At 42.6% G+C, this 24557-nt stretch overlaps 1 protein-coding gene across 11 annotated transcripts in view; it reads right to left on the minus strand.

Annotated features, from left to right (window-relative positions):
- The window catches only part of GRIP2 (glutamate receptor interacting protein 2), a 355815-nt gene that overhangs the window by 123145 nt on the left and 208113 nt on the right, over nucleotides 1-24557 (minus strand). Inside the window, exon 1 of one of the 11 annotated variants that reach the window (XM_081901422.1) lies at nucleotides 15574-15755. The exons of 9 other annotated variants lie outside the window; for them this stretch is intronic. In XM_081901422.1, the coding sequence (XP_081757548.1) occupies nucleotides 15574-15652 (79 nt within the window). In that variant the 5' untranslated portion in view covers nucleotides 15653-15755. Of the gene's footprint in view, nucleotides 1-15573; nucleotides 15756-24557 lie in introns of those variants that run through there. One more of the 11 variants, XM_081901421.1, reaches the window with a different exon arrangement.

A 24557-nucleotide genomic window follows, 5' to 3' on the forward strand; every position in this document is an offset into this window, starting at 1 on the left:
AAAACCTCAAAGCACAAGGCCAATTAAGGTACGAGTAACTGAGAACTAGTGATCAACAGTTGTCCACAGCAACTGAAAACATAGAAGAAGGGTGGGTGGGAAGATGGTGACAGCAAAGTGATGCTGACGCTGCAGGCCGTATAGCCCAGGAACAGACCAGTCAGAGCAAGTTTTCCCTCATGCAGAAGTGCTGCCCACCAGGGCCGACCACCACTTCACCCAGCCAACCAATCCTAGTGGCTTTCTGGGCGATGATGGTGCCTGCCAAATTGGAGCCATGAATCATCCCAGGTGACTACCACATCACATCACAAAGCAGGCACACTGTGCAATGGTAACAAGTTATAGCTTTCCAAAGAATGGCTCCCTGAAAAAGCAGGCCCTGTGTGGCATGATAGAGAGAACAGAAGAGATCAGTGCACCAACACAAAAAGGACGTTCGCTGTGCCTGCTGTATCACCTCTTAAAATACAGTGGTACCTTGGGTTACAAACACCTCGGGTTACGAACACTTCGGGTTACAGACTCAGGTAACCCGGAAGTAGTACTTTGGGTTAAGAACTTTACCTCAGGATGAGAACAGAAATCGTGTGCCGGCAGCAGCGGGAGGCCTCATTAGCTAAAGTGGTACCTCAGGCTAAGAACGGTTTCAGGTTAAGAACGGACCTCCAGAATGAATTAAGTTCATAACCAGATTAAACCCTAAAATTACACACCTCAGACTTCTGCTAGTCATGAGGAGGGAAAAGGCACTTCATACCTAGTCCTCTGGCCAATAAAAATCCTCTACGTGTCAGGTTTATTACCATAAATAATCCTACTGGAAAGTGGGGTGTGTTTGCAGCTATGATCTAGCATCCTTCTAGAGTATGAAAACAATATGTTAACCAAGGAAGACCAGCAAAGACTGGTAGCAATCAGTGAAGAAATAACGGTAGGGTGAATATAGTTAGATAGGAAATGTGGAACTAATTTTAGTAGAGTTGATTTTTAGGAAGCTCTATAGTTAGGGCCAGTCATATCAATATGTAGTCTTAAATCAACAATTTCAGGGCTCTGTTAAATATTATGTGTCCAGCCTGTCAGTGCTCATGAGCAGAGCAAGGGATGCTTTAGCCATAAAAATGTGTTCCATATCATTCTTTGCCATCCTGGTACTCCTGCCAGATGTTTTGGACTACAACTCCCATCTGCGCCAGTGCTGGCTATAGCTGATGGGGTTTCTAGCCCAAAACATTTGGAGGGTGCCAGATTGGTGAAGACTGAACCAGACACCGAAAATCTCTATAAAGTTTCAGTTAACTTCTCCAGTGTTCAAGAGGAACTTAACTTTGCTTGCACTGTACAGAAATTTGGTGTTTTTCAAGCCAAGCTCTGAAAGGAAACATCACATGAGCCCAAGTTGGGAGATAATACTGCTCAAAAGCTCTCCACTGAAATTATAAGGGAGATTAAGATAAGCATTTTAACAGGGATAGGTAGAAATACCGAACATTTTAATTAACAACTGTCCGTTTTCTCCAAGTTAATTTTTACCTTCATTTCATTGGCAAATAAGGATTCTTTAGCCACACTGCCCTTCTTATGCAAGTGGATTAACGCTTCAGCTTTAAAGCAGGTTCAATTCCCAAAATGCTATTAAACCCTTATTTCCTCCTCCCCCAGCTCCTACTTTCTAATAGATTAGCATCCAGCTGATCAAAAACTGAATAATTACAGTGCGGCAAGAAGGTTAATGGCAAGATACATCCACTGTCACCTCATTAGAAGAAGAAATCTGAAATGTTCATCTGTTTATTATGCCTGATTAGCACCGATGCACCAGAGACCAGTTTGACAGTCTGGCAGCTAGATTAGTTGGAGCACAGTTATCTGCAAGCATTACACATACCAAGCAACCAAATTTAGACCTCCCCAATCGAAGTGAAGCCATGATAGTTATCAGAGAAGTGATTCAGTTGAATTAGTGGCAGGTCTAAAAGGCTATAAACCACGGACCTTGGGTATTGCTAGGAATGAAGTTCTGGAGGCCAAACTTTCCTGTTTTAATCAGATTTGCCCAGATTTATCCAAGATCTTCCTTCAGAGCCAATGTGAAAGGCTTCGGCCACACGAAGGCTATGTACATATTAATAGCTTAAAATGCAGCAAGACTGTCCCCTCCCCCCTCTCCCACATTGCATTTCAAGACACATTTGCACAGTGTTGTACCAATTTTGTTCCTTTACCTCTGCAACCCCCGTCCCCCCTTGAACTACCTAGTTGATCACACATATCTTCCTTCAGAGCCAATGTGAAAGGCTTCATCCACTCCAAGTCTATGTGCACATTAGCAGCTCAGAGGATAGATTCAAAGCCTCATGAGTGAGCAAATGGCACACTGAAATATCATTTGGGAAGGTGCCTGTTGCCTGCCAGCAGCAATCCCAGATTCGGTGTCCTGTTCTGCCCTGCCACGTCCAATAGACTTCTCATTTCCAGACGTCAGGAGCTCCATGCTCATCTTTGCTCTGTGATAAGGAGATGCAGGGATGGAATATGCACATATGCCAAGGTTCATTTGGGTCTAGATGGACCAAGTAAGCAGACTTCAGCTGAGATTAACTGTGGCAGCTGGAGTTAAATGTGACAGTAGCAGAAGACCCAACCGCAGAACAAACCAAATGGGGTGGGAAGGATCTCTGAATCCTAGTCATACCATACCAACAGTCAGTGAAACAAGGTAAGAGAAACCATTTAGTTATTTGGTGCACAAGAGCCAAATTCAGTTTTCCATTTCGGGGCAAGAATGGGGCAGGACCCACTGAAGAGCTGTTGCATCTTACTCTGCCATGTTGCATTCAATAACTAATTTCACTTAAAATGCAAGTAGGCACTAGGGTTCCTTGAGGAATTTGATTTATGTGAACTGTGATACAAATTGACTTGATCTGTATCTCTCAGACTAAATGTGTCCATCAGAACTCAGATTTTGCATGTCCCAAGTGTTCTTACAGAGTCCTTGGATGAAACACAATAGTATCAAAATAAAATGCCTAATATTACATATACAAAATAAAATGTGTATTTTCAGGGGGCGGGGATATTTAGAAATACACTTGGATGGCAAATGTTTGTTTAAATGCAGAATTTTCAGATCAAGGGGCGGGGGGGCGGGGAAGCATGATAGGACAGACTTATGGGTGAATTATATCTGAAAGCAACAAGAACTAGGAACAGACTTGATTAGTCAATTCCTATTAGGCACTAAATAACCTAACAGATTACAAGGCAGGCTCAAGAGCTCCCCTCTGGCAAACCTTGATTGTGGCAGGATATAGATGATCAGCTCATTCTACATGAAAACGTCTGGCAGTGACATGGGACACTCTCCATATATTATCTGATATTATCTGCAAGCAACACATGGAGGATGTCGCAATAAGCAACTTCAATGCTGCTTTTACAAAATGCACAAAAGCTTTATCAATGTCTTTTAAAAACAACCCAGATTCTCATTAGCGCCAAAACTATCTAGCATCTATACTCTTGTATAAACAACAACAAAGCTTTAATAGAACAAAAAAAACCTGAGAAAGCAGACAAGGGGAAACCAGTAAGAACATTAACGAAATTGAGAAATGAACTAGCAGCATAGGGTTCAAAGAAGCTGAACTGGCAGAGGAATTTTCCATGATTTTCCTAAGACAATTACGCTCCCGCTTAGCACATACAGAGCACCCTGTTCTAGTTAGCAGCCATTCATCAGATAGGTGCAGACTTTGCCCAGCTGTTTCATTGTGGATATATCACTGTGGAAGTGTGCAGTTCAACTGCAAGCCCTGGCTGTGAATAAGGATTATGCATTATGTTCCCACAGGAGACTAGCCAGGGCAAGAATGTGTACATACTAGGAAAATCAGTTGGCATATTTGGAAAAAAACAAAGAGCCAAAATTTTAGTCCGCACTTAATTGTTTTATGCAAATTTCACTCAGGAGAATAAAGTTGCTTTTTGGGGGCCAATATGGCATTTGGCTGTTGCTATGGCCATTCTTATAGAAACTCCTCAGGGGTCAGCAAACTTCTTCAGCATGGAGCCGGTCCACTGTCCCTCAGACCTTGTGGGGGGCCGGGCTATATTTTTTTGGGGGGGGGGGAGGGAATGAACGAATTCCTATGCCCCACAAATAACCCAGAGATGCATTTTAAATAAAAGCACACATTCTACTCATGTAAAAACACACTGATTCCCCGACCGGATTTAGAAGGCGATTGGGCCGGATCTGGCCCTTGGTCCTTAGTTTACTTACCCATACTCCAGGTAATAGCTGGCGGATTCCCTGGAAATTACAGAACTTGGAGAAGCTATATGACAACTCTGCCCTCTTGTGACTATTAGGGTTTAAACAAAAGAACGAAATGAGGAGAACACTGTGACTAAGCTAAAAAGGGGAGACATCTGGATACTAGTGAAATCTAATGAGTGGATTCTGGTCTCTGGTACCAGTAGATATTCCTTAACTGGGACGGAAGGCTGCTTGGGACTGAAGTCCAACTGGGCTCTCTTAATAGGAATAAGCAAGCACTGCAACTAGAACTATCATCTACCACCAGGGTACAGACTGGAGAAACAGAGATTGCCAAAGATTGCCATTGTTCTTTCCCCAGACCTATTTTCCCCTTCCATTCTATAAGAGATGTTATTTCTCATGGGAGAAATTGAGGGTTAGAGGAAAATGTCTCAAAGTTCCCTTCACAGATGGATGCTATCTAGTGAAGTGGGGAAGGAGCATCCTGAAGAATTTGAGAAGATGAGTACTATCTGCAAATTTGTGTACGAAGTAACTAGTGGTCTTAGCCAACTTCCACTTTTGAATCATTTTCTGTAATATAAGGCAAGAATAAACCGGAAACTGGAGTTTAAAAGTGAATGAGTTCCAGAATAGAGGCTCTCCGCACACCTGTCTCAGTCATTATCTTTACTGTTAATAATCCTTTACATCTTCAGACTATTAACACATTTGTCCGAAATCCTTCAAACTGGGCTCAAGCTGTGTTACAGTTCAGTCTGAATCTATAAAAAAGGTGACCAGTTCTCTCATAAAGATTTGGTATCATTAATAAGGCTCAGTTCCTGATATCTTAATTGTCTCTCGAGCTCACAATCCTAAGAAGGCTCAGAAATAATATGGTCTGCAGCTTCCTCTCCATGAACTTTAGCAATTTATCATGGCATAGTTAAAAGGTCTAACAGATAGGCTGGGACTTTGTAGAATCTTTGCCCAGAAAGGTACACATTTTTTATCATTCTGTTCTGGGTTGGAGGGCATTGCTGTGTAACTTGAATGTAAGTTAGGTAAAGAGGGGTCTGTGTTAGCCAATTAACCAATTTGATAAATAAGTTTGAATAGCCCTGCAGCTTAAAAAAAACAAAAACAAAAAGGAGTGTGTGGCTTTTGCCCTCCTAGGTGGGTCATAAGGAAAGGGTTGAATGAGTGTGAAGTGATTGGCCAGTGGGAACCCAAGGGGAGGAGTTAGAGTTGTTTGGAAGTCAGTTGGGAGTTGGAGAATGAAGGAGGAGGATAAGTCTGTGGGTTGGTCTAGTTTTAATGTGAGAGAGTGAGAGGAACTGTTAGGTGGAGTCAGATAGATAGTTGGGATAATCAGTTTGAAGTTGTTAGGAACGTATAGGTCAGTAAAGAAACTAAGATTAAGAAACTGCCAAGAAAAATTAACTGAAACCATAAACTTGTTCATGCTTATAAAATAAACTTGATTATTTGTTAATGTTAACAACTGTCTGGACTCCGTGTGTACCCAAGAGAAATGGGTTGGTGGCAGTGAGGAGGCAATCACAGTGGTGGCACAGGGATCAATAGACCATCGAACGTCCAGGGACCCTGTGTGAGCGCCACAGAGTGTCATATTTATCTCAGCCATATATATAAAGACATTCCTACCCTGCACATTAGCTAAAACCATGCCCATAATAGTAGCAAAATGGCCCTCTCAATGATTCTATCTGGGAGAGCAAACCCACCCCTCCCCACCCCAAAATGGTAAAAGATCAGGACCAGGAAGACAGTTTTTCCTCTTAGACAGATGACCTGCGGAAGAGAAAGTTGATGGAATTGTCCTCCTCCCTCACCTGTGTCAGTGGTGATTCTGGCTACCTTGTCCCTCAGCAAATGGCAAAATATGCCCACAAGCTCTCTTTCTCCCCACACCCAAATATTTAGGTGTAGAGCAGTGACAATGTTCAGGTCAAGAGCGCAAGGCTGCTATTGCCTGCCATACATTTATTTTCCAGATCCATTTCCCTCTTCCCTTCTATAACGTATGTTATTTCTCATGGGAGGAATTGTAGGATATAGGAAAATCTCTCAAAATTCTCTTCACAGATGGATGCTATCTAGTCAAGTGGGGAAAGAGCATCCTGAAGAAGCAAGCTGCGTACCATTTGCAAGTTTCTCCTCCTACCAACGTCCCCACAAAACAATGAAAGAAGATGGCTTTCATTAGTCATTCATTCATATTCCTAGCCAAAATGTTATTCCCAAATACATATCTGATCTGGTAGCCTATGATAGAAAGTGATTCTCAATTCTTCCCTCATGTTTTTCTTTCATTGCAGTACTTCATGCACCACTAGGGAGCAGCATATGCCTTCAGCTGGGAAAGAAGTGGTCTACTCTACTGAGTACTTATTAAAATGGCTAATGTTATTATACTGGAGATTAGATTTATTCTAGTTTTTAAACCCACACACAGACACGCAGCAGTCTCATTTAGCCTTGGTAAAGAAAGAGGAACTCCTGATGAGCAAGAGGGAGCCGAAGAGCCTTTGGGTATGCATTATACACATGAAATGAGGTGAAAATGAATGTGACCTGAGCAGCCATCTTGTACGAGCTCAAATAGGTCACTGGGTAAAATGTTAAGTTCAAGAAAGAAAACCAAGCAAAAGGAATAATGAGCGCTAATTCCTCCTAACGTACACATATTTGCAAAGCAATTTCCCCTAATAAAATGTGTGCTTGTATGTTATTTTAACTAATATATACATTTTTATTAACACCTTATCCTAGCATATGGATTTCTTTACGCATTACTCGGCTGGAGAACAGCATTGTGAAAATTCAGGCAAGTGTCAATTTTCAAGCATGAATGTTTCAGTTTGTGTAGTCTTCCCCAAAAGTGCAAATTCTGTAAGTTCACCTTTATATGAGAACCAAATCAATTTTCTCCACCATCCTAGTTGCAAGTTGCTTGTACCATGAGTTTAACAACCACCATAGGCCATCTCATCTGCCGTTTCCAAACCAAATTTTGACAAATGCTCATCTGCATTCAGATCCTGAAACGTAAATCTCCCTTTAACTGCTATGAGCATGGTAAGGTGATTGAACAGAAGTACGGCTGGGTAGCCTGAAGGAAAATTAGTTACCTCATAGCCAAGCATCCTATGAAACTCAGTGGCAAAAATGATTCATACATTGAATCTGGTTGTTCCATTCTGATCAAGCATCGGGTGCCTGTTTACGTCTGAGTTGGACACGCATTGCCATTTTTTTATTCAGCATATGGAGGAATTAAACTCCATGCTGCACTACATTTCTGCATCAAAGAGGCAGGCTGGTCAAGCACATATTTAAGTTATCATTTTAAAATTCCACTTTTAGTTTAGCCGCTATTTCCAGAGTGCCCAGGGGGATTTTTCAGGATCCACACCTCCTTTGCACAACCTTCCCTATAGGCCCTGCACGGTAGAAAGCAGCCCTGATGCCTCCCATTCCTTTCCAGGATTTCCCAACTCTGCTAAGTAGTAGATTAGGGTAGCAGACTGCACACATGTGTTGCATTCCCCAGCTCGTACCGAGAGCTGCATGTGCCCAATATAGGCACCACTCAGGGGTGTCTTACCCATAGAGGCTAGTGGCGCCAGGGAAGAGGCGGAGGCTGGACGTGGTGCCTCCCTGCATCAGCTCGCCACCCTCGCCCTTCTCCGCCATGCCACACCAAAGCAGCACCATGCCCAGAGCCACCGCCTGCCGTGGCTACCATGGCAGGAAGCGGCCAGCTGAGCCGGGAGCCGCCGCATCCAGCCTCTGCCTCTTCCCTGCCGGAGGAGCTGCCCTCCAGCTGCTGCCTGCCTCCTCCAGCCCCACAAAGCTGGGTGCGTCATCAGCGCTGTCCTCCCTAAAAAAGTTTGACAACTCTGGGAAACGGGGGGTGGGGGGCGCCGCCAGAGGGATCTTTGCACCACAGCGCTGGATATGCTTAAGACAGCCCTGGCACCACTTCCCGTGCTACTGTCTCCATTAGGGATTGCATTTTCTGAAAGCTCCGATGTCAAGCTTATCCACATGGATTTTGTTTTTATTCCTTAATCCCGATGAGAAGAGGGTTAAGATTTTCCCAGTTCCGCTAACAAGTCAGCCGCGTATTATACACAATATATGCATGCATATTTCAGGGGTCCTAAAGGAACTGGCACAAAGACAGATACAAACAGTGCATATGACTGAATAAAAACTATTACGAATCAATGCTTATAAAATTGTGCTGCAGAAATGGAACACAACATGGAGTTTGATACTTCCGTGTGCTTAACATACGTAAGACAGCAATGCATGAACAGCTCTGACATAAGCAGGCACTTGATGCAGGAGGCGGTCTGATTCTTGATCAAAACGACCAAAGTTCATGTATAAATCCTTTTCAAAACACCACTAATCTCATGTTATGCTTCAGAATGTGTGCATAGCGGCACAAGGCATTTTCTTCCAAGTTGTTTCTGGGCATAAAAAAAATCTATCCTGCAACCAGCAAGATTATATCCAGAAAATGTCAAGAGTGTAGTTTTCCTACCTCGAACTTAAATGCAGCATCACTCTCCCACTGAAAATAAGAGAGACTTGAAGAGTGCTGAACTATCTGGATTTTGTCCTTACTCCCATTTCTCTACATGGTGTTTATATCCATATATGATAAAGATTATTTTGGGGAAAATAAGTAGCTGTCATTTCTTCACCTTATTTTTTTTTAGCCATTTTGTTTTACACCTTTTGGCTACTCAAAAAGGCAATTGAGTACCTCTTAGTCTCCAAGTACGATAAGAAATCTTCAGTTCCAAACACACACTCTTCATCCCAAGCATTTAATCAGTTTGCCATTACACACAGTGTTTATAGCTTCCCTCACTGCACCTGCAAAACCATTATTATCAAGACCACCTGTCTTCTTGGGAAGGTGGTCATTGCAATCACACTTCAAAATAATTACTCTTATTCAACTTTTGCATGGCTGATGCCAACAATTTGTAGACACTTAAATACACGCACACTATGGTTTGGCCAGAGAGATATCACAGAATGTTCTGTTGGTTGTGAGAAAACATGAGAATTGAATCTTTGAAGTCTGCCCTTAAAATGGAGGTTAGCCACAGCAGTGCACTGGAAACCTCAGGCACACTTTCCAATGTCCTTAGGAAGCACCTTCATCCCAAAATTCATTGAGATACATCTCTCTAGCCTTCTGCAATTGACAAGAGAAAGTAAAGGGCAAGCCATGAATGCATCTCTATTATCCTTGAGAGTTACAGCATGGACACCTTCTGGATATAGTTTATTCTGACTTCTCTCAAGTGGTGCCCAAGACCGATTCACGACACATGCCATGTCGGAATTTGACTAGAGAGCCCCGGGATTCACATATGACATTATTGCAATCTAATTTGTAGCTACCTGGGAGTATATACCGTAAGTACCACTGACCTACGTAGGAAAGCCATCACAGGAAAGAAGCATCCAGCCCCTGCTTGATCGTTTGTCTTATTCTCCAGTTTCCTCAGTGCTAACCGGTCACAATAATAGTAAAACTTTAAAGCCTTGTTACCATCTCAATCACTTGGTAAAGCAAGTACACTGGGGCTCCAGCAGATGATATGATTACTGCTGCTGTAAGGGGGGGGGGGAGAGGAAGAGTCCTGAAGCTACACCGTCCCCTGCTTCTGGTCCACTGCATTGTTGTAGGAAAGTTTCTTTTAAAAATAGATGTCCAAGACCATTAAATATAAAAGTAACTACATAAATTAGCACTGTCTCAGGCCTGTCAAACTCAATAACTCTTGACAAACATAGCTTTCCATCTAATTAATTTTGCCAGGAAAAAGGAAGAAATTAAGACTGCAAAAAGCCATTGGAGATTTAAATGCAGCTTCTCATCCTTTCTCTCTGGCTATGGAATTTTCTCCCACCCGTAAGGCATCCTTTGTCTTCCAACATCAACAATCACTTTATAGTATTCTCAGATTAAGTCAGAAGCAGAGGGTTCCCTCCATTAGACAATAAGACCCCACACACTCTCACATACACACCTTGCCTGACAACTCAAAAGATGGCAACTAGATTCTCCATTAATTTAGAATGAAATAATTTAGGGTAGCTGAAGAGCTACCCTAAATGGAAAAGCATACCATAAAGATATAACGGATGGAAAACTAGGGACATTGATTTTAAAATCAATCTTCTCAAATCAAGGATTATTGTCTGTTGTAGTCATTCACTTTGAGGTAGCCTGTTCTGCTTTGTTTTGGTTTTTTTAAAAAACCACAGTAAGGCGTTTATCCTACAGCCTTAACAATTCACAACATAAGTCTCACAACCATGTGAAATAGCAGTTGTGCATTCATATATGTGCATTAAACAATACAACCTCACCTACTGCATACGACCAGAGAGATAACTTCTAAAGGTCCTGAAGATGGTGCTGACTGAATGTTGTGGCAGACAGGCAAAACATTTCAAATGGAGAAGTCCAGGATGCTTTTTTTGCTGTCGGAGCAGAATTCACAACCTACCTCCTTGGGTGAAAAGACACTCATGACCGACAGCTGTCAAAGGAATTGTTGGCATCCGTTTGTCCCAGGAGACAATAGTGTGTGTGTGTGTGGATAAAAAGAGCCAGGGTTGCCTCAAGATGTCATTGGACTCCCAGCTTCCAGCCCCAGGAGGCATATTAGCCAGGCTGTACGCATAGGTCCCTGCAACAGTTTTCATGATCCCAATGACTCTCTTTCCAGCTGTCGTGATCACAGGAAATAGCTCTGGCTGTATCTGTGTACAGAAGGAGTCAGATTATTACTTCCCCCATGAGATCACAGGTGTGTGCAAACAGCCAAAAGAGGGCTGCAGCTGCTTGCTACGTAGAGAAACTGTTTGAACAAGCCCTTATTACTGATGTGAGCAAAACCCGAAGCCTCATTTGTGCCACGTTAATTGCCTGAAGAAGTCTCCACATGCTCACAGGACAGCAGGGTTGTACCCCAAGTCCTGCCACTGAGGTCACCAGGGTCTCTGCCGTACTCCCTGATGCCAACACACTGAGCTCTATTTATATAGGCTTCTATGGCTCATGAACTCTAAGCGCATGGGATTCCCACTGGGATATGGCTATGCCCAACATGTGGAAGAGTGTGTGGGGCTTGCTGCATGACTAGTGCATCACTGCCCCATGGTCATGTGGAAATGCCTCATATGATTGATGTGTGAAAGGGGCTTTATTAACCCAGGCGTTCCTAATGGTAGAACTTGAGCCATTGAGAAGTACCTTCCCATACGCAGTAGCTTACTTCCTTACCATATTGCTTGAGCCCCTTTACCAAACAACTTACAATTTCACAGTATTTTTTAATAGCTGAACCAAGAGGATGCTATCGTTTACTTTATATGTTTGCAAGGGATATAAGCCACTTGTTTGTCCTCTCATTATTATTTGAAAAGACAGCCTTTACAACCACTACAGGGAACAGGCCAGCAATAGACTGGATGCTTTGGGATTGCATACTTAACAGGAATGTCCTTTATTCTTTTCCAATTAAAGTCACATCTCCCTTAAAACTCATCAAAGCACTATTTAATGTCAGCCTAAGGCACAGAGATCCATGAATACTTCCGTCTCAATACTATAGTTAGAATTAAGGTTTAAAGGGTGCGTGTCAAATTTGGTGTCACCCCGATGAAATTCAAGTAGATTCTCTTCTAAGTCACAGCTCTGTAAAGAGCTCCAGTTGATTCAAAATACTTCATCAGCTTTATTTGGGCTCCTTTGCAGTGCATTTAGAGACCTAGCATGCAAGAAGACATTCATCCTAGTAATGGACTTATTTAGCAAGTAGAGTCAATGTTTCACATAACTCTGAAAATCCACCTTCCTACCGTTTTGCCATTGGGCAAGGAAGCTCTTTCTCAGCTCCTGCGCTGCCACCCCCAGCCAGATGAACACTTTTCTATGATTTCTACAACATGCATGCAAAGAACTTACACTGTATGGGGTGCCACAAAATGAAAAAGTATTTCAAGGGTTATCAGTGCTATTAGAAGGCCTCCCATCCCAACTAAAGTTCAATATTTCAACAGCAAACTTTAGTTTGGCATAAGAGTTCATGGCAAAAGCTTTCTTATCCGCATGCTTCATAATGGGACCAATGAGTATATCTTAAGTTTCATGTACATCTTCAGGCAAATATATTGGTCTCGGTGAATTTGCTACAGAATGCAAGGGCAGCCTTATCTCACACTATTCTCATCCTGCTGAAGAAGCCAAGTTGCCCAGGAGGAGAAACCACCATCAGTTCACCGTACTAGACACAAGAAGACTGCTTACAGGACTGCTCGGCATAGGCTCACTCCTTGCTCCTATGCTGTTCAGTGTGGGATTGACTAATTTCCAGATAGAGCCAATGCTGGCAGGGATTCAACTAGAATCATAGAAGAATCAGTCTCTTCAACCTCTTGCTCTAAAAAGCAAGACAGATCTTCCTTCCTTCCAAGTAACAGAGTGAAGGAGCTCCATACTCCATAAACAGGCACAAGAAACAAGTTAGTTTAAAAACAAGTCAACTTCAAACCATATATTAACGTCATGTTTAGATATAATCGTAGAACTGTACAGTTCAATGGAACCATGAGGGTTACTTAGTTAATCCCCTGTGTTGCAGAAATCTTTTGCCCAATGTGGAATAGCCTAAGATTAAGAGTGTCATGCTCTACCGACTGAGCTATCTCTACTCCGTAGTTAGTGTCCTAGACCTAGTTTAGTTTTATGTGAATGAGCCTCAACGTCCTCTTGGCCTTCCCCATCCCCTACAACCAACTTCAAACCCTTCATTAATACAGCTTGCTTGTTGAAACCAACCATAGTTAATGTTAAGCTACACTCTCCAAACACAACCAGGAATAAAGCCTTTTGTTCTATTTCCTGGCATTACGAAGCAGAAGCAGCAAGACCCCTTCGCCTTGTTGAAGTTAATTAGTTGCTTAGCCAGGGCATGCAAACCATTAATCGTAGGTGGATAGCTTGTCACCCTGCAACACAGAGGGCAATGTGGATGGGGGTGAAATTGGTGCATTCATGCATGTTTTTTCCTCCTTGTACATTTACCTAATCCCTGTTCAGAACGCCTGGATATGGCTGAAACGCTGTTGCCTCCAGGCAAACCAAGTTGCAGCATGGCTCCTCAAACACATCACCCTCTGCTCTCCTACCCACACATGAACTGTACATTTTATCTCTTTCCATATGAACAACAATTTGTGTCATGCAGCCTCAAGACCTTTGCACGCAGCCTGATGTTCCTGTCTGTAGTTTTTACAAAGCCACTTCTCTACACCTCCCTGGGAGAGTCAGTGCTGCTACTAGGAAAATGAGAGACAAGAGCGTCTTAGAACTCTGAAGAAAGGCTGTATTATTTAGGCAGTAAATTCTGAGAAAGTTATGGAGCACATTAACACATAATTATGCAAGTCACTCCAATGATTGGATAGTCAAGTGACAGGTGTAATAATTCTTAACCTCTAGAAAGAAGAGCAACCCTTCATTTTTATGGGGGAATTGATGGATTGCTTACCACTCAGATATTCTCATGAACAGAAAATAAAAGAGTATCCCTTTTTAAAAAGGCATCACAGGCATTTCCAGCACAGAAAAACCCCACCATTATTTTGTTTTAGAGAAGGTTCACTAACCCTGCCTCTATGTTGAATACATCCATAATTTGTGCCATAAAATACACACAGTCACGCCAGTCAAAGTAATGGCAGTTGCAAGAAAAAGTTTCTGATCTTGCTTCGGTGCTTGAAGAGTAGTCAGATATACAAAAGGTAAGGAAATTATGCGTTCCCCATCTCTGGTTCTGCATGCCAAGAATACCCTCATCTGCTTAGTTTATAAACACCAGACTTTTCCTAAAGGTGCAGGGGCAGTTCAAAGACCTTAAAAAGGAAGAAAAGGTAAAGCAGAAGCAGGCAAGTACAACCTGTTTGCAAGTATTTCTTGTTTCAAACAAATAATGACATTTTCTCTTGTGTCCAGTCCTATATATCCCTCCCCCGATTACCGTCTTCATCACCATAAGCTTGAAATAGTTTCTAGATAACAGGTATTGGCTGCAGATCACAAGCACTATTACTCTAGATCTCATTGAGATTGATGGGACTAAATATGGGTTGCAAAACCGTACACTTTGGCTGCAATCTTGAAGCATACCAGAATAGTCTCTCACCAGTTTTAAAATCATTACTTCTGAGTAAACTGTTTAAGGATTAGACTTACCATGTAGTTTTATGCATGCCCAAATAATTTTCTTTTCCACAACCTCTCTCTCTCTCTCCACACACAAAACTAACCCTCCTATGTATGTCTGGTTGAGTTCAATAGGTATGTGGGCTTTAATTGTAGCTTTAAGCATTTTAGGCAGAGTAACACCCACTAACAATGACAAGCCTGCATTAGAGTCCCTATGTACCAACTAGAAGCAGACACTTATTTACCAGGGAAACCATTTAGGGAGCGTAGGAGACATTTGCCCCCCACTCGCTGTTCTTAAGACCATGCACAGTTATTTCTCAGTTTGAGGTATAAAGAGAAAACAAGTACTATTAATACACACTGCAATGTTTCAATTTTAAAAATCCAGCAGGAAGTCTTTTAAAATAGCTTCTCCACTTTTGACTAGAACCTGAAGAACCACCCCTTTCCTCGTTAATAAGCTACCATTTTTACAAGACAACCAGCTTTCAAATTTTTCATGCTAGCCCAATACACAGAAACATTCATGTGTTCAGCCATGAAATACATAAAGAGGAGATTGTCAAGAGGAAAAAACCCTCATTACTACACTAATATAGCAAATTCTCCCCCTTCCTCCCCTACCCATACAGCTAATCATCTCATTAGAGATGCAAAAAAGTCACAGAGAAATTCAGGTAGTTTTTCCATCTACAACCATTAGGAGCCCAACAGATGTCTACAGTGATGAAAGAACAGGACCCCCATGCTTGTTCATACAGCCTCAATGAGCTCAAACGACATGCTAATTTGCCATGCTCATCAACAAAATATAAGCACCCTTGGTTTATCAATACCTCAGGAGCGTATTATCGTATTACATACAGCCCTCCGGTGTGAGGTTGCGGCACATTTGAAAAGGAAGTCTCGGGCAAGATACTGAGCAGCTCATCCCATCCCTTCATTACAAAGGTGATTAAGCCACCAGAACAAAAAGAAAAGGGCCCGTCACAAGTGCAAATACCTCTGAGTGCCCTCCACCGGAGGAAGGTCTGCAAGAAGTGCATGCTCTTTTTTTTCAGTCCCAGGGGAGGAAGCAACATCAGTCTGACCTGGAACGTTCCACCTTCACAGCACTTGGGCTACTTCAGCATCTCCCTATTCCCAAGCACAGGGCAGCCCCTCAGATTAGTAGGTCCAGCTCTACTGAAGTGCAACCTGGTCCAATCAGCTAATCACCCATGTAAAGGACTAGCGCTCTCCCTTCCTCACTCCAACTCCCCAAACAAGCAATTAGCATGAATAATTACAGTTCTGATTATAATACCCAACCAAGTTTGAGCAAGAAGGGGTGGGGTGGGGGAAACTATAATTAACTCTTTCTCAGAGATCAGTTAAGCAGATTGTGAAATATCACAGGTCAGCTTAGCTACTGCTGGGGAGAGTGCTCTAATGCCAAGACAAATAGGTGCGAGGGAGACAAAGGCAAGACTAATATGCAGAGCTTCATGTATTAATTACCAAAGGCTGGTTCAGTAGACTTGGGGAAAGGAGAAAATAGCTTAGGGGGTCCATTGTGCAAAACATTTACCACACAGCGCATTACAAAGCAACGTAGTTGTATGAAGGTAAGTCACAGTGCTGCACTTCAAAGAACAAATTCATACGCTTTTAAAATAAATAAATAAAGGGGGATTAATAGGATTTGTTTTGCCCTCAGTGGTTCTGGCATGTTGAACTGAAGCACACTTGCAAATGGTTCATTACACGTCAGGTTACAGGACTTTGACACAAGTCTCAGCACAAGCATTGTCACTTCTCCAAACGTTTATAACCACTAAATTTAATGGACAATACAGCATTGGAGGGTAATGAGATTTATGGGGATCATACACATAATTGGTACAGTGTAGAGGGTCTGGGGTAGTAGAGGCACAGGTAGGCTGAGACTAGGTAGCTTACAAAAGACCACGCTAGCAAGGAAAGATTTAAAAAGCCAAGAGACTATCTCCATCCTCCTCACTGACAGCCAACAGCAAACAACAAAGATGACCCCACAACCCACTTTCTAGATATACAAACATACTGCAATACATACGCATGTATTTCAACTCTACAGCACTCCATACTCCAACCCACAGCAACTTTGGGATAGCCATAGGAAAATGGAGACCTGCCATAGCATTATTTGATCTACATTTAAAAAAGGGGTTACTAGCGTAGGGTAGAGCTAGATAATGACTCCTCAGCTTTATAGTTGGGAGAAGAAGATGGAATTTAAGCAGGTGCTGCTCATCAGGCAAGGGTGAAGAGAATTGCTGCTGATGAAATTGCTTTCTCTATGCACTTATTTAAAGATACAAGAACTCTTTAACATCTGGAATGTGACTAAGTAGTACCCCTGTCCATTCTCTAGTTAACTTTGCTGTAGAATTAAGTATTGTTTTTATGCATCTACAGAATGTTGTTGTTTAGTCGTTTAGTCCTGTCCGACTCTTCGTGATCCTATGGACCAGAGCATGCCAGGCACTCCTGTCTTCCACTGCCTCCCGTAGTTTGGTCAGACTCATGTTTGTAGCTTCGAGAACACCGTCCAACCATCTCGTCCTCTGTCGTCCCCTTCTCCTTGTGCCCTCCATCTTTCCCAACATCAGGGTCTTTTCCAGGGAGTCTTCTCTTCTCATGAGGTGGCCAAAGTATCGGAGCCTCAGCTTCACGATCTGTCCTTCCAGTGAGCACTCAGGACTGATTTCCTTAAGAATGGATGTGTTTGATCTTCTTGCAGCCCATGGGACTCTCAAGAGTCTCCTCCAGCACCATAATTCAAAAGTCTACAGAATACTGTAGTACATTATTGTAGTCATCTCAAAGGCTGAAGGTTATAGGACTGTTCTGGAATGAATGACCAAAGGTCTCAATCCAAATGATTACCCATGGGTATGTTTTCCTCAAATTTAATTTTGAGGAAATTTATTTGGGTTCATATTTGTTGTTGCTGTTTTGGAATATAGAACTATTTTAATATTACTATAATGTTTCATTTAAAACACATGTGTACTGGAGATTGTTGACCTAACACATCTGATTACCTGAAGTCATATATTTTTGGACCCTCTCCCCATCATTAGCAGATTTTTATTTTATTTTTTTTAAAAAACCTCTGCTGAATTTTTTATAAGTCCCCAAGCATTAAAACATTAATTTTTATGCAGCAAAGTCTTTCAGCACAACTCTAATTTTATTTATGAAGCCAAGGTACTCAGGGCAATCATACAACATAATAAAGCAAATTAAAATGCAATAAAATATTTAGACACTAATGTGAGCAATTTCAAATTTCTCTAAGTAGGTCTTCAGAATGCTGTTGTACAGAACTGGCATTTTAAACCTCACCCTCACGTAAGAGTTTTGTCATTTTGCTGTAAATAGATATATTCAGTGCCATGAAATCAACAAGCAGCTGGGGTTATAGATTCATTTCTACAAAGGCCTATCCATACATTTAAATGTTTTCACTTGTCCTGGTTATAACAGTGCTATTGTTACAACCATGGTAGGAATCTCCGACATTTTGGAAATAATACCCTAGGCCCTGGTTCAACTCACTTTTGGCACATGTGATAGCCAAGGATGGAGGCAGAATCTGCCAAGCCATAATTCGGAAGTGAATGCAACTGATCTAATCTGCCCAGAGCAGACATAGGCAAACTTGGTCCTCCAGATGTTTTGAGACTACAACTCCCATCATCCCTGACCACTGGTCCTATTACCTAGGGATGATGGGAGTTGTAGTCCCAAAACATCTGGAGGGCCGAGTTTGCCTATGCCTGGCCCAGAGCAATGTGAGGATTGGAGCAGAGGGGCAGTTTGGAACATGCACACTGAAGTATCCCCAAATCTTACAGATTTGCATACAAGGTGATCTGAGGGTTGTCTGTCTTTTCTTTTTGTTTGAAAAGCACATTCAGCCTGTATACAATGAGAAGGTGAAACAGATGTTTCCTGCTGCCATGTGTGCTGAACTCCTTGCATCAAGTTTTCCTGCGAATGACAAATCTTGCTGACGCTCCCTCACTCTCAAGTGGGAATCCTATGCACATTTTACATTTCAATTTCCTCCTCAAGACTCAGGACTACCCCATAAGCACACACAACTAGCACCAACTTGTAAGGTTTTGGTTTGTTTTTAAAGTGTACATTTAAAAAACAAACAAACAACGGTGTGGATTTTTAAGGATTCATACAGATTTCTGTATGGAACCAGGACAAGACAAACCTTAGTGATGTTCTGGCATGGCACAAATTTTGTCCTTGAAGCCATCCCCCAAGTAGTAACAGCAGTAATAATTAGGATGACCAGATACAAATCAGGAGGTAACAATCAGGCCTCTGGTTCAGTCACTGACACCCCTAGGTACAGCTGGGAGAAGCCCTGTCCGAACACATGAAAAGACACTATCAGTCAATGTAGACCAGGTGTGGGGAACCTTTGGCCCTCTGGGTGTTGCTGAACTGCAAATCCCATCACCCCTTGCCATTAGCCATGTTTGCTGTGTGGTGGTGGCCCAAAGGGTCACAATAAATATGATAATGTGAACCCCTATAAATCCTTGAGTGTGCTTCTAATAGAGAAGTTATGGTAACCTGTTGCTTTATGAAACTGATGATTTTGCAAGTTGCTGGGGCCCCCCACACACTGGCGCAGAAGTACAGCTAATATGTGAATCACAAAGATACAGCTCATAAGCTAGAACATAAGTTGATACATGGTGCAAATGGCTATGGGTAACACAGGTTCCCAACATGCATACACATTGTAACAGAAATTAGAACTTTAACAGAAAGCGGTGGGAATCAGAACTGAATCAGCAGAAATTGCTAACGCTTATTGTGCATGTGTATTAAACATGAAATGAGGTAATGATGTATATGATTGGTGGAAATTGAAATGCTTTCTTTGAAATTTATAAATACCCCTACTGGGACCACCGGGTGGGCTTGCAGTTTTGCGAAACAATTCAACTGTAACCTATTGCCTAGCAATAAACAACAATGGACTCCTAACTCCTCTTGTCTCTGAGTTTTATTGGTGTAAACTCAGAAGATAAGCCATTTTTGGCTTACAACAGCTGGGGCTGATGGTTGCTGCAGTTCAGCAAATGCCCTCCCATGTCCAGAGCACCACTCTTGTGCACAGAAGGAACAGTGAGCAATGGTGAGAATGGGTGGTAGCAGCCTCAGGGAAGTGCAGCTGTGTAGCTCCAGCTGCCCAGTAGTCTCAGCCCTGCTCTGGGAAGAGAAGTGTTAGGCTAGGCAGCTGTAGCCCCCATCTAAGCATCAGGTCCTAAAATAAATTGGTGGAGGCATCAGCAAGCCCTTTGGCTCCCCTGCATTTCCCCCCACAGTGCCTGTTCTGCAAAACAGGAAGTTCAAGCTTTCTTCCACACAAGATGCAAACAGTTACGCGACTCCTTCACATTTGCTTGCCCAACAGCAGTAATGGCTGCCAAATTTTCTACTGGCCCTCAGGGCCTGGTCAAGACGTTTCCCTGCCTGAGGTGGAGTAGTAAATGTAACCCCCTGCCTATACCCCATCCAAGCTAAGGTGCCCCTCCACCTACTTGGTGGGGGAAAAAATACAATAAAAATAAAACACATAGCAATTTCCTGCCATTTCATGATGCCCCAAATCAACGGCCTATTATGGCAGCCTACTCACTCTTTGCCTAACAATAAGGCTGCCCCTGCTGTTGTGTTAAGAGTCCCATCTGGGCCCAGGACAGAGCGACTCATGTCTTCCTTTTTGCACAACCACTTGCTTAACAAGTGCAAAATATTATGAAGTCCAGATTTTTTAAAATAAGGCTTTTATATTTGTTGGAAACATCCTAGAGTGGCCAGAGCAACCCAGTCAGATGGGCAGGGTACAAATAATAAAATTGTTAGTGTTATTATTAGGCTGAATGTGGGCCAGATTTAAGCATCTTCACCCACCCCGAACAGCAAGACCTGGTGTGAACATTGTGATGCAACACATCGTACATTGTCTTGAGGCCTCTCGAGGTTCCATGTCTGCTTTAAGGCCTTGGGAGATAATATTTCACACAAACTTCTGCAGAAGCAGAGTCTTGGAAGTCAGGCAGCGTGCCTACAATGGATCTGACAGGCAAGGGGGAAGAAAAGAAACTCCCCCTCAAACATAGCCTGAGGGGGAACTTGCTGTGTTCACAGGCTTTCTGACTTAGTACAAAGGCCTTTGGGAGAAGCGAGCAGGGGCAAAGCTTTAACAGCCAAGGCCCAAGGCCCCCTGTGGATGTAAGGTCTAATGACTCGATCAAAAGCACAAGGATACTCTATTATTTACAGTGCTTGTTCAGTAGCTAAAGGCTGCAGTAAACACAAAACCTCCAACGTTTCTCTGATGAAAATAGGGACATCCCATTCCATAATGATAATTTTACTATTTATACCCCACACATCTTACTGGGTTGCTCCAGCCACTCTGGGCAGCTTCCAACATATTAAAAAACATAATTAAACATGAAAAACCTTCCCTATACAGGATTGCTTTCAGATGGCTCAGAGGTTGGATGACGCCATGCCCACAAACATTTCTCCAATGAAAATAAGGACATCCTAAGGAAAAGTGGGATATTCCAGGATCAAATCAGAAACCGAGAAGCCTTCTCTAAACCAGGGACACCTCAGGAAAATAGGGATACTTGGAGGGTCTGTAATAATCTCAGAGGTTAGAATTTTGTCCTTGTCTAATTTAGAAAAACCTGCCCAGATACAGACCGACAGAAAACATGAGGAGAGGTGGCGCGAAGCTGTGACCCTCCAGATGTTATTGAACTAGGGCATTCATCACCCCTGAAAACTGGCCATTCTCATTGGAACTGATGGGACTTCAAAAACATCTGGAGGGCCACAGGTTCACTACCCCCACGCTAAGGCAATGAAAAGGGAGCTCCCTGGAACCAGGCTAATATTGATTAAAAAATTAAATGAATGAATGAATGAATGCAGGAAAAATATGCTGGGGAAAACAGGAGATACAGTGCGGTAATGGACTGATAAGAAGGAAAATAAAATAAAAACTGGCTATATTCCCCACTGTCGTCAGGAATGACTGCACACTTGAGAGTTGTACTGCAGCTCTCAGTCCATATTTGGTGCACATCACAATCTGGATCTGATTGACCCCTCAGGCTGCCTTAGAAAGAGATAAATAGAAAAGCCAGGAAACCGCGGATGCCAAAGTGGTCCTTTTAAAATCCTAATTTCTAAGCTCTCTAGTCCACACTGCATTTCAAGATAGCATGAAGTGCTCACAGGAAAACTTAAGAACTGTGAATCTCAGCAGAAATGGGGGCTGATATTATAGCACCGAGGGAGAAGGATTAAATAATTAATTACAATAGCAACCGAGTGTGTTAACAAGCTGGATCAAACTGCATGAAAGATGGTAGAAAAGTTACCTCCCTCTCACTCCTCCCTCATCTCCGATATACCGATAAAGCTCATTTATATAATACAGCTTATAGAAATCCAGAGGATAAAGTGAAAACAACAGCAACAACCTATAAACACACAAAGTTGCAAAAACCTCTGCTAATTGGACTAGTAAAAATCTTTCCTTTAGTAACTGTATGAAGGGTTAGAGGCAGCAGAGAAGGGTGGTGTTGTTTAAGCACAACTTGAGAGCTGATGCCATTTTGCAGGTCGGAGAAAGGGAGACACTGAACCTAGACCTCGTAGTCAGCGTACCTCTGATTGGGAAAGGCAGATGGCCAATCCACAATAACATTCTTTAACAGAGAGTTACATACAGAAGTCACTTGTGCATTTTTAGATGTGCGTTATCTCTGAAGCTCACAAGACGTCCTACAAAACTTTCTTTACACTAGGAAGTGGTGAACTATGACTTCAACAAGAAATATTAAGGACCGGGTGATGTACCAAAACAATCAGCTCATAGTGGCTCCACCCTGCAACATCCATAACAAGTGATGGGCACACCCTACACCTGACCGACAGTGCATGAAAAGGCAGTCTGGAAAGCAGACACAAGGCTCTAAAGTTATTTCAGCAAGGAAGAAATGGAAAAGCAGTCCTTAGGAGCAGTGGCAGCTGTGGCATAATTGTTAGTCCTGCCCCCACTGCAAGGTGCCGCTTTACTTAAAGGGACCCAGCCTTCCCCAGTTACCTCTTACAGTGGCAGAGCAGGCAGCCTCAGGTCTTTCTGGAACTTCTGCAGTAGAGTCTGAGAAGGGCAGTGCTATATCCATGCCCTTCCCCCTCAGGTTTGGGGTGTTTTTCTCCATCACCCATTGAAGAGGAATCTCATTCATGATCTCTGGCACCACCACCCTAATCTCATTGGGACACCTATTACCAATTTCCCAACTGGAAAATGATTTATCTTTCGGGCAGAATTCTAAATTGTGGCCTAATGTTTTAGTGCATGCATGCTCTAGCAAAGCAGTGCTGGAAGTGTAGTGTGGAGTAGTAAAGAGCAGTGCATTGCTTAAGAAGCTGTGCGACACTCCTGCTCATTATGTGTCGCCCTGAGTCCCATCACCCTGGACCCTGAAATGCAGAAGAGGAGTTTGACACTGGCACTGGTGGTGGTGATCAGACAGCAGACAGCAAGGTGCTAGCTGCTACTGTAGAGAAGGCACGTTTTCCAGTGGCTCTCTTCTTTCACCATCCCAAACGTCTTCTTCCCAATGTGGTGGTAGAACCTGATCCTGGTAAAAAAACCCAGCATGAGTCCCTGGTAGAAGCAAGAATCTCAGGGTAGTTGGCCGGACTTGGTGATTCAAAGACTGGGACTGGGAAACACGTCTCCAGTTGGCAATGAGGATAATGAGGCTAGACTAAAATGGAGCAATCAGGAAAGGACAGTTTCTCATTGAGTCCAAGCAAATGACTAAATTAATCACATTCTGAGCATGTGCCAGCGGTGTCTCCTGACCTTACTGGCCTGGTCTGATGAATGGTGACTGCATAGGCAGAAAAGCTCAGAAAGCACCTTGTTATTAATCAAGGACAGAGAAAGATTTTCAAGGTAAGAGTACCTAACTTGTACTAAAGGAATATTAGAAGCAACAGACATCTGTGTCAAGAGCCCATTATTTACAAACTATCACCATCTCTACATATAACCCTTCATGAATATGAGAACATTGCACAGGCAGACCTGAGTAGAATCCCAAATGAGAAAGGAAAAAGCTCAATGTAGAAAGGTGGGTTCCCCCCCATGCTGTTTTCTTTTTTAAAAAAAGTTTGCCCCCTCCTTTATTTTATCTATGTTACTAACATCCTTCCTAAGTTTAGCATGTGATTGGTAACATACCACTCCTTGTTTAGTACAGGGTACCTCCTCATTTAGAAGACTGGGTATTTCAGTACTTCCAAACCTCTGGTACTATAAACCCTGGATCGTATGCTTTAGCTACTTTACACATGGTTAACGGTCCCCAACACAGGAGCATCACACCCGTGTTTCCAGAGGTTGTGTCGTACTATGTACAGTATGTTGTGATTCTGTAATTGAGAGACAGTAGTTCTATACCCTCCAGGGTGAGAGTCTGCTCTGATTTAAATCTGGGTCCCTCTCAGGTGAAAGAAGGGAGAGGAGTATTAGACTGTCCAGTGGAAGTAGGGCATGAATCCATTATTGCTTCTGGTATTAGGAATATATATAATATGTGTATGCTTGACAGTGAGTGTTTTATGTGGGCTGCACTATTGTTGAGTGTGGTTGGTTGATAGAGGTGATGCTTGAAGTTGGTTGTAGTGGTTGTGTGGAATGGATGATGAATGGGATTGGATAAATGACTGTATACATGCTGTATTGTTTCAATTTTTATATTATATAATACTCCTTTGCAATGCTCTCAGGTTTTATCCATTTTATATTATGTTTATATTATGTTTATGGATATGGATACTGTTTCTGTATTATGACACGGTGTTATTGTACCTATTGTGTGTATATAT

Source organism: Podarcis melisellensis (assembly GCF_964234715.1).
Source record: "Podarcis melisellensis genome assembly, chromosome: 2".
Classification (NCBI taxonomy): Eukaryota; Metazoa; Chordata; class Lepidosauria; order Squamata; family Lacertidae; genus Podarcis; species Podarcis melisellensis.